At 37.3% G+C, this 14197-nt stretch overlaps 2 protein-coding genes across 7 annotated transcripts in view; both read right to left on the reverse strand.

Annotated features, from left to right (window-relative positions):
* The window catches only part of LOC113046646 (C-Jun-amino-terminal kinase-interacting protein 4-like), a 33420-nt gene extending 25219 nt beyond the window's left edge, over nucleotides 1-8201 (reverse strand). For 3 of the 6 annotated variants that reach the window (XM_026207512.1, XM_026207514.1, XM_026207511.1), the window contains exons 1-4: nucleotides 7608-8199; nucleotides 3077-3197; nucleotides 481-551; nucleotides 108-199 (exon numbers count right to left, since the gene is read on the reverse strand). In XM_026207512.1, coding sequence (XP_026063297.1) covers nucleotides 108-199; nucleotides 481-551; nucleotides 3077-3197; nucleotides 7608-7907 — 584 coding nt within the window. In that variant the 5' untranslated portion in view covers nucleotides 7908-8199. Of the gene's footprint in view, nucleotides 1-107; nucleotides 200-480; nucleotides 552-3076; nucleotides 3198-7607 lie in introns of all 6 variants that reach the window. The other 3 variants (XM_026207513.1, XM_026207516.1, XM_026207515.1) reach the window with 3 other exon arrangements.
* Nucleotides 8202-10314: 2113 nt separating this feature from the next.
* On the reverse strand, nucleotides 10315-13929 carry LOC113046647 (ER lumen protein-retaining receptor 2). Its single transcript, XM_026207517.1, has 5 exons — nucleotides 13706-13929; nucleotides 12911-13011; nucleotides 12586-12744; nucleotides 11993-12245; nucleotides 10315-11353 (listed from the first exon to the last, which is right to left on the reverse strand). Exons 1-5 carry the CDS (start codon nucleotides 13794-13796, stop codon nucleotides 11319-11321), a joined length of 639 nt encoding a protein of 212 aa, XP_026063302.1. The 5' UTR covers nucleotides 13797-13929; the 3' UTR covers nucleotides 10315-11318.
* Nucleotides 13930-14197: the final 268 nt, after the last annotated feature.

Consider the following 14197-nt stretch of genomic DNA (forward strand, 5'->3'; position numbering starts at 1 on the left):
GATGTCATTTAATTTTACATAAACAATCATGAAAACTTTTTGAAACAACCACATGATGGTGTCTGGTGTTTTTTTTAGCACAGATAATAGGATCAAGTTGATCCTACCGAACTCGGCCAAGTGTCCCGGTGTCAGAGGTCTCTCCTCCCGTCTGCTGCATCCGGATCCGCTCCACATGCTCCATGTAGTTGTGGATCATCTGAAGAACAAATGAACAAAAAGTAGGCATATTAATTGCCCTTAAAGAGTTGCAGGTAGTCTGTAATGCTCACCAAGGCTGCATTTAATTAATAAAGTAAAAACATTAATATTGTGAACTCTTATTAAAATAACTTCTATTTCATATAATTCCTGGGAACCCAAGCTGCCTATCAGCATCATTACTCCAGTCTTCAGAGTCACATGATCGTTCAGAAAAATTAATCTAATCTGCTGATTTGGTGATCAAAAACATTTATTATCATTTGCTCTCTTTCTTACCTCTGTGTGGCGCAGGTGAAGGGAATTATACTCGCGCTTCAGTTCAGCCTCTCGCTCCTCTAATCGACTTACTGAGAAAAGAGGAGTAAGAAATATATTAAATAAATCCGGAAAGATTAACTCGTTCAACAGTACAAGTGTAATTTGCAAAGACTTTAGTGATGTCTTCTTATAATGTCTAAATAAACTGCTTTTAAAAACTTTGAAAGGCAATATTTTGGCTTTTTTTTGCATGCAAAATGTTAGTCTGCGATGTCTTGTAAACACAAAGTACAAGCTTGGAACAAGGGCCTTGAGATAAATGAGGACAGAGAAACGAGGCTAATTATCACAGCCATTGTCGTAACAGGTTAGAAAACTCCCAAATGACCGATGACGACCCAAAGTTCACTGTACAGCTCTCAAAAACCATGCGAGCCAGCCTCCCTCTGGCCAGATTTAAATCTAGTTTGATCAGGCAAAGCTGATGCTTTCAGTGAGGCCTTTACAAATACTTGCAGTTCTGTAGAGAGAATATCCACAGAGGATATTAAACAGGCTTGATTTAAGAGGTGGCACAAAGACGTAATCCACTTTTAGCTGTCAGGTTTAAATCTAAGCCTGCAGCAGATCTGCCCAATGTGTCCCACAATCACACCGGCTAATTCACTTTGTACAGACTTCATTTCAGCACCATGATTTCTAGTAGAACTGATATCCATTTCAAATCTCAGAAAAGGCTTTGCTGGAAACGCACTATTAATTAGTTGCAGAATTAATTCATTAGTGCCAGACATCCATAATTAGCACGTTTTGGTGCTTGACTAATATCATTATCACCCACTGGCCTATTCCAGCACACACGCAGTCTGAACTGACTCTGGTTTAGATTTACTTTCCAGCGAGAGAACACAATTAATGCTATTCAGGGCCACAGAAAACACTGCATTTAATAAGAATTAAGAGATAAATCACATGAACAAAACTCCCTAACTCAAAGTCAGAATACTACAAGCAAATTCTGTTTTTGATTCTTTTGGAAAAGATGCAATGCATCACTAAATTTGGTCACAACTTTCATTTGGCTATTCTGATGTGATTCATAATTATTTTCTAAAATACGGAGAGGAGAGTTTCTGCATGCATGTGATCTGGAAAGAAAATTACTGCTTTTTAAAGTTACATTAATAAAGGTTGTTGTACTTTTTTAAGTTGTTGTACGTACTGTTTTAAACCGTGCATGCACAAACACACTCAGCTACTGTTACCTGTACACAGTAAATGACTCTTCAAAAAGGGGTAGTTCAACCCAAATATTTGCTGAAAATGTACTCCCCTTCAGGCTTCCATGTTTCTTCATCAGAACCGATTTGGAGAAATGTAGCATTACATCACTTGCTCACCAATGAAGTGAATGGGTGCCGTCAGAATGAGAGTTCAGACAGCTGATAACAACATCACAATAATCCACAGCACTAAAGTCCATGTAAACAGCGCTCAATATGTGCATATTTCTCTCCCAATTCAGAGTCTTTTTTATTATGGAATGCATAAAATAACAGATTAAAGCTTAAATGACAAATTCATTTATAAAACTAGCTTTTTACTTCTTAAGATAATATTTTTTTGACTGGAGAGGTGTGGAGTTACTTGTGCATTATGGTGATGTGTTTGTCAGCTGTTTGGACTCTCATTCTGACGGCACCCATTCACTGCAGGTGAGCAAGTGATGTAATGCTAAATTTCTCCAAATCTGTTCTGATGAACAAACAAACTCATTTACATCTAGGGTGGCCTGAAGATGAGTACATTCTCAGCAAATGTTCATTTTTGGGTGACCGGTTCCTTTAGATTAAAGGTGCTGTATGTAGGATTGACACTGAGTGGTTGATTTAGGTATTGCAGTCCAAATTCAAAATATTAGAGAGGGTTTTTTCACACGGCCCCTCCTCCTCAGACTTGACGCAGGCAGGTTGCCAGATTGATGACACAAACAGAAACTAGTGCACTTGACAGTGAATTTTAAATGAGGTGTGCTGTGTTTTCCGCTAAATGGCTAACTGGGTAAACTGGCAGGTTTCATAAACCAAAACAAAGATCGACATTCAGGCCTGGAACACACAAAGTAGAATAACTAACTGTAACATTGTTTTTCAAATAAACATGTTAGCATGTTTCTTAAATGGTGTCTTATGGTATTTTTATGCTTTAGTAGTCAAAAACATCCTGTACCTTTAATGAACAAATGTAAATGGAGATATGAGCTACACTAGTGGACTATGCACAGAAACCAATACAGCACGTTTTACATTCATATCCATGCCAGAAGCAAATTAGACTGATTTTGAATTAATCTGTTGAATGCTGACACAAATGCACAGCAAGAAAACCTTGAAAATCATATCTGTGTAAGATAACTAGTACCCAACTACTTCACTTTAATGGAAATCTCGACAGAGCTATGGACATTAGCTATTTATTACTAAAACAGAAGGACTTTAAGAGCAGATGCATGGACATATTACATGTAGAAGACATATGTGAAGGTTTAAAATACTGTCAGATCATGGAAGTGTCAGATTGAATGAGAAGAGGGAATAAATCAGGCGATTCTTACTCTGGTCTGCATAGTTCTTGATCTTCAGCTCCAGCTGACGGGAATGTGATGAAAGACTTTCCAGATGGGTCTGCAGATCCTTCTTCTCTTGCTCTTGGGAATCTTCCAATTCAATGAACTTCTGCTCACAGAAAACACAAAGAACAAATTAAATATTGCAGAATACATTTATTTTTCAAATAACAAACAGGCCTTATAGGATTTTGTTTTGTTACATCATGAAAATCAACGGTAAGTGGTATTTGTCATTTAAAGGAAGGGGACATTTTCAGTCTTCAAGGATGAGTCATCAATATTTCTGGTCTTGTGTGTGTCTGCTAAAATGAACTTTAGTAAGCTAGCATAATGATTATACACTAAACAGACTAAAAGCTACAAAACTTCAAGCGGAAAAGGCACTTTAGGATTTCCGCAAATTAGTAGAATGCATCAAAAATAGGATCAGGAATAGTATAAATTTAAAGTCACATTATCTTCAGTTTTATGGATATTTCAGCACTCCATGCCTTTTTATGAGCTGAGGACCAAAATTAAAATGTCAAATCTATTAAAACTCACACAAACAAGGCAGAAAAGTTCTAAGGATTCATTTTATTAAACTACATCCAACATGTGCAAAATAATAAAAACAATAATCTATTATGTGAAATATGGATACATGGTTGACCAAAGTGGCTGATGCTTTTTCAAAAGCTGATGCTGAAATATAGAAAGTACAGTAGTTGATATAATGACTGCAGATAAATGACTGAATGACAACAAATTTACAACATTGCTTAATGTAAAAAAATGTGCTTAACAGTTAAGTGTAAAAATTCACTAACCAAATTCAAAACCTCGAGGTCAGCAATATTTTTTTTTGTTTGTGAAAGAAGTTTGCTTATCTATGCTACATTTATTTGATCAAAAACACAATAATTTTCAGCATCATTACTCCAGTCTTCGGTGTCGTATGATCCTTCAGAAATCTTTCTAACATGCTGATTTGCTGCTTACAGTAAATTAATAGAAAGTTCAAACAAACAGAATTCTATTTATTTGAACTAGAAATCTTTTGTAATTTTATAAATGCATTTCCTGTCACTTTTGATCAATTTAATGCATATTTGCGGCATAAAAATAGGAATTGCTTTCAAAAACTCTTACTGACCACAAACTTTTGAGTGGCACAGTGTAAGAAAATAGCAAAAGGTGCATCATGTATTGACAAAACTGTAAGTTTCTCAAGCAAAACACTGTGAATCCAGCAAGAGTTTTTATAGCTGGTCGCAGGAAAAGACCCCTTGACCTGAGAGTCATATTTTGAGGCATTTTCCCCAATTGGAATCTCTCTCCTGCAAATCCCAAAAGAACACATGCTCCGTCTCGGGAGTACAGGGGTCTCCCGGAGAGCCTGGTGCAGTGTGAGTATCTTACAAAGGGGAGCTGTTTCAGTGTCACTTCAGGTTCCCGTCACACTGGCACGAAAAAACTCATTCAGTGGCCCCCTGAGCGCAGAGATCAACAAACATAAGGTTCAAGTCACATTCAATTCCCCTTCATTTTCAGTGACACACAAAGCTCTCAAACACAGTTTTAGTTGCAAAGTTCAAGACGAGACATACGCTACAATGACATGATAATATATACAGTTTCTGTTTTCTGAGTAAATATTCTGTAAAACATGGGGTCATGTCATCTTAAGTCAATAAACTGTACTATATATATCTGCATTATATCAGACACTGTTCTCTCTAGATATCAAAAATATCATCATCATCCATGGAAAAACTCAAATTAAATCAATTCACTAAATTCAATTGAATTATCAAGGAATTACAGTATACAGGTCCTTCTCAAAAAAATTTGCATATTGTGAAAAAGTTCATTATTTTCCATAATGTAATGATAAAAATTAAACTTTCATATATTTTAGATTTATCGCACACCAACTGAAATATTTCTGGTCTTTTTTTGTTTTAATACTGATGATTTTGGCATACAGCTCATGAAAACCCAAAATTCCTATCTCAAAAAATTAGCATATCATAAAAAGGTTCTCTAAACGAGCTATTAACCTAATCATCTGAATCAACTAATTAACTCTAAACATCTGCAAAAGATTCCTGAGGCTTTTAAAAGCTCCCAGCCTGGTTCATTACTCAAAACAGCAATCATGGGTAAGACTGCCAACCTGACTGCTGTCCAGAAGGCCATCACTGACACCCTCAAGCAAGAGGGTAAGACACAGAAAGAAATTTCTGAACGAATAGGCTGTTCCCAGAGTGCTGTATCAAGGCACCTCAGTGGGAAGTCTGTGAGAAGGAAAAAGTGTGGCAAAAAGGCTGCACAACGAGAAGAGGTGACCGGACCCTGAGGAAGATTGTGGAGAAGGACCGATTCTAGACCTTGGGGGACCTGCGGAAGTTTAATTTTTTTTCTTAAAGAAAATTATAAGTGATAAAATAAATGTGTAAGTTCAATTATTAAAATAGCTAAAACTAAAATATAAGTTAAAATAAAAGCTGAATAGAAGTGTTTAAAAAGCTAATAAAAATTACAAAATCACAAAGCAGCAAAAACACTAAGATTTTTATACAAATTAAAATGAAAACTACAAATATAAAGCTAATGTAACATATGAAGAAACTACACTGGTTTGAGATAACATAATAGTTCAATGTCTTATTTTAACAATTATTACAGTGTAAAAATTTACCACATTATTCCTGAAACCCGATTAAGATCCCAAATGGTCTTAAAGGTTTCTCTAGTATACCAGTGAACTGAGACATGAGAGAAAGTTCAGTGTTTTCAGCACAACTGAATATTGATCTGAGCCTTCTGTCACTCTGCTGTTGGTAGTGCAGTCTGTCGGTCATAATGAGATGCATCCAGATCCTGTATCAGTACACTCACAGATTAATGCAGCTCATAGCTCAGACATATTGCTCATAATCCCAGTTAACTGTTGCTGTGTCAGGAACACATAAAGCCATTGGGCAGCCTTAATCTGTCCAAATTCAGGCTAACACACGTTGAGAAGAGAACTTTACAATGTAGTATACTCTTATTTCCAAAACAGATTAGAGTCACATTTACTCACACACTTCAACTGTGAAAGGTTCATAACTTAAAACTAATGACACACCCAATACTATTTCAACAGTTTAATGTGGAAAAAGTCACCTAAAAAAGCAGTGCACATGTGTTTCTGTTCATGATGACAGACTATTACATCAGTCAAACCCATGCCATATATGGACGACTTGGACTAAATTACACTCACTGAACATTCTGTCACATGAGATGGGGTAAGAGGTCAAAGCGAATCCTATTTTTAGCTTATTAGCCTAAAATTAATGGAATAGCGCAATTCATGGTCAACAAATGTTGTGATCATTAAAATACTGCCATTTTTAGAAATGAATAAGCTTGTGACAGCCTGGCTAATTTGAAAACACGCAAGACACCAAAATGATAAATATGATAATGAGATGTTTTTAAATCCACATACAAAACCACTGCTTAAAACTATCAGACTTTTGAATCAAAACCTACAGCTAGCCATCAAACAAAAAACTATATTCTAAGAACACTCTGCTAATGTTATGAAAACGTTATTTCTGGATGGTCTCTGAATGTTTGAAATGTCCAGTTTAAAAAAAACAAAAACAAAAACTTCTTGGTTATGCAAACGTTTCATTTTATAATTTAGCTAACTTTATGAGGACATTACCTCACACAGGTAACTTAAAGTGATAGAAGAACATCAAACTAAAATGTTTCCTAAAAAGCGTTCTATGAAAAACTTATAAAATAACGTTTTTGTGCTAATGTTATTAAATAGCAGATAACTTTGAACGAACATTCTATTAGCGTTCTCAGAACCTTCTGAAACAGGTAACATTTAAAAAAACGGATGAGCATCCAACTAAAATGTTTCGGAAAATACTTTTTATGAACAACGAATAAATAACGCCCTTGTGTCAATGTTTTCACAACATAATTAGACCAGATTAACTTGAACATTCTGGAAAAGAACGTTTGTTCACAACATTGGCAGAACACTGTGACAACTTGCCCCGGTCTCTCCTCCCGTATGACACAGAGGAAAGCATCTGTCTCTGTAGCATGCATGTTGTTCTGTAGTTACATGCTGTTTGCTTGCTTGTTTACGTTGTTTTCGATCTCTGGTCTTTACTTACGAGCAAGCAAACAACATGACTGCGCCACTTCTATTAAACGAAATGTCTGTACATTAAGTTCTAGCCATCAGCACGGACCAGACAGACCCTCAGAGGGCATAATAATGACCCGAAGCACCTTAATGCATATTTATATCTTCATTCACTTGAGGTCCAACTAAGGCTGATTCACCCTCAAAGGTCAGAACTGGCTAAACAAGGCATGACAAAACCATAATGATGATGATGGTGGTGGTGGTGGTGATACGTGGCGGCTGCAGCTGTGATGATGCTGCAAGAAAACAAAGATGCCAGGCTCCCGGTGATGATGTTTGGCGCTAACTTCAGCCTCCTCGTGCACTCACCTCCTCGGCGTGTTTCCTGAGCGCTTTCTCGCGCTCGTACTGAGTGACCAACTGCTCGTTGTCCTCCTTGAGGAGCTCCAGGTCCACCTCGTGCTCCTGATTCTCGGCGAACACCGAGTCGAGGTTCTCCAGCACCGCCACGACCAGCGGCATCAGCTCCTTCACCACGTCCTCGTCGTATTTGCAGATGAGCCTCTCGAACTCGCGGTAGATGGAGTTGGCCAGGCCCGAGACCCGCTCCGACATGATCGCCGACGTGCCCGGATCGTCCTGGTACACAACTCCGTCATCCAGCTCCATATTGCTTCCTCTCCAGAGAGACTGTCCTAGATCTGACGTTAAACCTCCGCTATTTCACACCAACGTGTCTCGGTTTATATCTGAAGAATGATAGCTGTATTCCCGTTATGTTCTCCAAAACACGGCCACAATGGCCCCACGGAAGTCCAGAGTCCCTCCCTGGACCCGGCCGATGTATTACGTGGAGTATGTTTTTTTCTTTTTTCTTCCCGCGGTCAAATATAACAGCTGAGCTGTTGACTAGACAATCGCGCGCTGACGTCACGCTCGGTACCGTGAGACATGATAGGGCAAAACCTGTCCCACAACATTACCTGACATTATATTACTTTACATTTTTTTTTATTTAAGTTTCATATATAATGTTATATATAATAGCACAGATCCCACTTTGGAATGAATCAATTAATAATTGATAATAATGAATTGAGAACTAGACAAAATGGCAAGATACGAATTATGGGGATTAATATTCAGTCCACAAAGGAACTACAAGTTAATTAAAAAAAATAGTAATAAATAGTCGCATAAAAAAATTGCGTCATGTTGCGTCAAAATTGCGTCAGGTTGCCTCAAGTGGCAATACAGTGGGGGAAATATATATTTGATCCACTGCTGAATTTTTAAGTTTACCTACTTACAAAGAAATGAAGGGTCTGTGATTTTTAGACCAAAAAACACAGGGAAAAGAAAAACATTATATAAAAGGTTAGGAATTGATTCGCATTTTACTGTGAAATAAGTATTTGATCGCCAAGCAAGAAACCCTTGTTGACAAGCACACAGGTAAGATGTTTTTTGTAGTTGATCGCAGGTTTGCACACATCTCAGGAGGGATTTTGATCCACTCCTCTGTACAGATCATCTCTAAATCCTTAAGGTTTCTTGGCTGTCATTTGGCAACTCAAAGTTTCAGCTCCCTCCACAGAATTTTTTACAGGATTGAGGTCTGGAGACTGGCTAGACCACTCGATGACCTTAATGTGCTGCTTCTTGAGCTACTCCTTTGATGCCTTGGTGGTATGTTTCGGATCATTCTCATGCTGGAACACCCATCCATGACCCATCTCCAGTGTTCTGGCTGAGGGAAGGAGGTTCTCATCCAATATTTTACATGCCCCATTCAATGGCCCCTCAATGCAGTGAGGTCGTCCTGTACCCTTAGCAGAAAAACAGCCCCAAAACATAATGTATCCACCTCAATGCTTAACTGTAGGGATGGTATTCTTGGGGACATAGTCAGAATTTATCTCCCTCCAAACATGGCAAGTCGAGTTAATGCCAAAGAGCTAAATTTTGGTCTCATCTGACCACAGACCTTTCTCCTAAGCCAATGTCTACCAATGTTTTGCTTCGTGACAGTTGTCCCAACTGCCTTAAGATCATTAACAAGCTCCTCCCGTGTATTTCTGGGCTGAGCTGACATTAGTTCTTAAAGTGACAGGACTAATCTGTGTTCCACAGGGGCACATGACCTGTCTGTGGGAGCAAAAAATCGTTCTGGTTGGCTGGGGATCAAATACTTATTTCACTCACTAAAATGCAAATCAATTTCTGACCTTTATATAATGTTTTCAATGGATTTTTTGCTTAGTATTCAGTCTCTAGCTGTTAAATTAATCCTACTATAAAAATTACAAAATCAGCAGAGGATCAAATAAATATCTTCCCCACTTTAAGCTGGAATAAGTAAACTTTGTTTAATAGAGCAAGAGCATCTAACCTTACATTACGTTGCAGACTTACATTACTTGAGTTGTGAAAAGGCTATAGTGTCTTCTGAACGGTTGTGAGTTTCATAAAGCACATTAGAATGGTAGACATCACTTTATAATGGTTTGTGGCATTTTCTCATGACAGTTTATATTTAAATGTAACTCCTTATAGGCAAGTGTCAGTTACTGGTGGCACGTTTCATTTTTTTATTTTTATTTTTATTTAATAATTTCAAATGATACACCTGAACTGTCAAATATGTGCAAAAAAAAGAGCGTATTTATGTATTTTAATGCATTGTACAAAGCAGGCTACTGAAAATAAAATTACAATGAAAAATACACATTAAGAGGCATTAGACACATTTTGAACTCAATATTTGTTTCAAATGAACTGTGATGTAATAAATCGTATGCTTGACCACAACATACTGTTAATTAATTCAATATCATTCTGCCATTAAATGGGTTATGCAATCTACCATCTTTCATTCAAATTTAATATAGATTATATGATAAATGTACAAATATATTTTTTTTTAATTTAAAAATATGTTTTTTAAGAATTTAAACTTATGTAATATGCTGCTCCACAGCATGTTCAACATTTATTCATAATTATTCATGCAGTTTATATGACCTTAATTATTCAAAGTCATGGAAAAAGTGGAATAAAAGGAATAACACACAGATCATGTTCCTTAAAATATTTATTGAAGACATGTAAAAACTAGAAAAATAACTGTAAACCCTACAGCAATGCCTGGAGAGGGGAAAACATTGGGGGTGTTGAACTTAAAGAAAACAAGTTGTTGTCCATGTATAAAAAAAAAAAAATCTACACTACAAAACTCACTCCAAAATGTGCTTTGACAGAATCCACATCACTAGATTTAATGATCTTACCATACATTACTGCATTTCAACAAGCTGATGTTTGCAGGTAATAACTGAATATTACAGCAAGGTTGTTTAAATATCACATATCATTGATAAATGTTGACATCCTAAAAAAAATACGAGTCACACAAAGAGAACTGTGCTAAATGAAACACGCTCTTATTTACAGTTGACTCGTTGCTATGGGGGAATCAGCAAGAATGGTTGAGTACATAAACTAAAATACAAATAAGGCATTTATGTAGATAAAAAAAAAATGAAAAGGGCTTTCTTTTTGAGCACAATTTTCATTGGTGGCAAAACTGTTCATTGAAACAAAGGATGATTTTACCACATGTACAAATGTGGGGAAATAAAAAAAGGGATATAATCATTTGAATTCATGAACACACATTTGATCCCCCCTCCCCTCTTAAATCAGGAAAGAACCACAAATTTCTTCGACACTGGGAACTATTTTATAATCATGGACAAATTTACAATTATGCATTTAACTGTTAATGTGTACAATACACTGTTTAATATTTCAATACAGCTTGCATATAGAAAAGTGTTTTTTTTCTTCTTTTTCTTTTCAATGGCAATAAAAAAGTATTGCAAGATGCTAAAGACAGAAGAAAAGTTTGCAAAAACGTCCTCGTTTCTGTAAGGGGGTGGTTGGCATCCAGGCGGAGAGAAATAAAACAGTGATTGAACTGGCGTTATGCGGTCTTTGTCTTGGGCATCTTGCGGTGGCATCATTGGCTTGTGCCCCTCTAGAAGTCTGATGGAGACACAGCTCTCTGTTCTTTGGCACTTAAGCTGGTAGACTCAGCTTCTTTCCTTTCAGTACTGTGGACCAGACGAAAGAAAGTCAGAAAATGAAGCAGGAAGATTATTTTTTTTCTTCTTCTATTAAAACATGCCAAATCCTAAAAACGGAGGCCAAACAAGTGCTAATACTTAAATTAATACATGCATTAATGTTGAGGGATACACATAGGTACCTTTCCTAAAGTAATAGTTCACCTTAAAATGAAAAATGACTCCAGTCCAGTAATAAATGTATTATAAAGTGAAAAGCTGCATGTTTGTAAAAAAAAATCCATTATTAATGCGTTTCAACTTTTAACTGTTAAGTCTGGTCAAAATATGGAAACTGCAATCCATAACTCTTCCTCAGTTGTAAATGTCCATAACCTATTGTTCTCTCAAAATATAGGAGCACACACTGTTTGGGACCATTTTTGCATGTATTGCATTGCTGCTTGATCTATGCATATTTCTCTTCTGATTCAGACAAGACAACTGACAACTTTTTTTACTGGAGAAAGCAATATTATAGATTTGTTTCTTACAAATATGCAAATTAACTGTTGAACTGGAGTCATGTGGATTACATTATTGTGATGCTTTTATCAGCTATTGGAGTAGGACCACCCAAAGTAGATGTCGCTCATACCCACAAACCTTAAAAGGGTTAAAACTCACCCTTTGTGATGTAAAGGTAGAAGAAGTCACAATAGAGGATAGTCTGGACCACCCCAGCCACGATGGCAATCATGTCAAAGAAGCCCTCGAAGTAGAACCTCCAGATCCAGTTGAAGAGGTAGAGGGCACGGTAGACCCCCAGACAGAACAGATAGTGGGTGGTGATGGTCTCGGCCTCGCCGGTCTTGCTGATCATAAACAGCTGAGGCAGGATGGCCACAGACTCAAGGTAGATGGAAAAGGTCCACAGAATCTGATAAGAAATGAAAAATTCATACAGGTTTGAAACTAAAAATAAATAATGAGAGAATTTTCATTTTTAAACAAACCGTCTCTTTTAAACTTAATTTACAACAAACTGTAATTTGCTTATTTCAGTATCTATTAATTGCAACTAATTGCTCTTATTCATTTTTTAATACACTTTATTTGTGTGTGTGTATATGTATATTTCTCTTTCTGTGTATAGTGTTCGGAATTATTATGATTGTCGTTACTTGCAGATGTCTTATAAAGGTCCAAATCAAACCTGGCGAGAATAACATTTATGATGGTCGAATGCCCAAATGTGCCGTGAAGACTCCAATACTCACCTCCAAAGGAGAGAAGTCGTGGTTGACCAGAAAGGCGAGACCTCCCACAGGAACCACAAGAAACTCAATTCTGAAAGTGTCATGGTTTCCATCATAAGTTGCCCTGAACTTTGCATAGATCAGGTAGACTGTGGCATACGCACATCCGACGTAAATTATCTGTTTTCACAGAACAGAAACAAAGAAACTGTTTGACTACAAGAGGTCAGAGGACATATAAACCCATTTACGCCGATGTGGCAAAACATTGATTGTGCGATCGCTGATATCTAAGATTGAAAAATCCATTGCTGTGTGCATGTAAGAGTTCATTCTATGCCTTTACCTTCATGCAAGTGTTGTACAGAGAAATGAAGGATGTCAGGAGATCCAGGTACCGAGTGGTGAACACCAAGGCAAAGAGTATCTGGCTCTTCCCAGAGATACCTGAGGGCAGAAATATTTGCACTCAGACAACTGCAACTTACAAGTAAATAAGAGAACACAGCAGCAGAATATCAAACTCATAAACGGTGCAAAAGAGTTGAATCTAGGTTCTCTAGATCTTTGTAAATCAAAAGTCTGATGTCAATGTATCTAGTCTACCCAGATGACCCACACACAACTACATGCACTGCCACGTCAAACCAAGGAATGCAGTGCATTTTAGGAACGTATGGCAAATAAAAGGAGAACGAATTTAAAACGAATAACTTCAAGCATAAGAAATAAATACCTTTTAACTATTATTAAACTGTAGTTAGTAACTAGGCCACAAGTTTCACATATTTCAGTCACTCAGAACAAGCCTGTGATGTTTGATACCCTTTGAATCAGTATGCAAAACATTAACGATCACAACATGTTAAAAACATACTGATCGGTCCATTTAAACATAACTTTCATTGTCAATTTCAACAAAAACCGAGCCTTCAACAGCTTTCAAGTCAAGCTAACCCACTAGCTTGAAGGCTACACTAAATGCACTTCATGTTATGCTTCATGCTTGAATTATAAACTCACAAGACTTTTCCGACAGCTCAACCCAGTCTAAAGTCTCCTCTATCATTCGTAAATACACATATTGAGAACGACACGTATGAGGAAAGTATGTTCTCGTGCGAGTTTTACGTTAGCTCACCTGCGCAGGACCTGGTCTTCCAGATCTTGAGCAGCAGGATGATGATGGCAGCCAGATGAGACAGGTCTCCGGTCAGCCTGAAGATGTTCATGATGTCTTTCTCTCTCTGGCTGGGTTTAGTGGTGTGAAAGAAAGCTCGGGGCGAGTGCGATATCTGTGAACCGGCTCAATGCCGCTCTCCTCCAGAGCATTCCTCCACGAAATATGGCGAACGAGGGGCGACGTGGCCGCTGGACGTGACGTGGCCAACTGAAACCACTATGAATTCTGGGAATAGTAGTTCATGCGACTCTGGCCGTGCCCACTGAGGCTCCTTACAAACATAAAAAAATGCTAATCAAAATAATATTATATAGTTTTTTTTAATAGATAGATGATAGATGAACTTTGTTTTCCTCTTCAACATCGCATTTCTTCTATTTAGCACAGGTCAACAGAAACTGGATTGTTTTAGTCTAGACTAGAGGATGCATTTTTAAAGCTATTGTAACT

The sequence above is a fragment of the Carassius auratus genome, chromosome 28 (genome assembly GCF_003368295.1).
Source record: "Carassius auratus strain Wakin chromosome 28, ASM336829v1, whole genome shotgun sequence".
Taxonomy (NCBI): domain Eukaryota; kingdom Metazoa; phylum Chordata; class Actinopteri; order Cypriniformes; family Cyprinidae; genus Carassius; species Carassius auratus.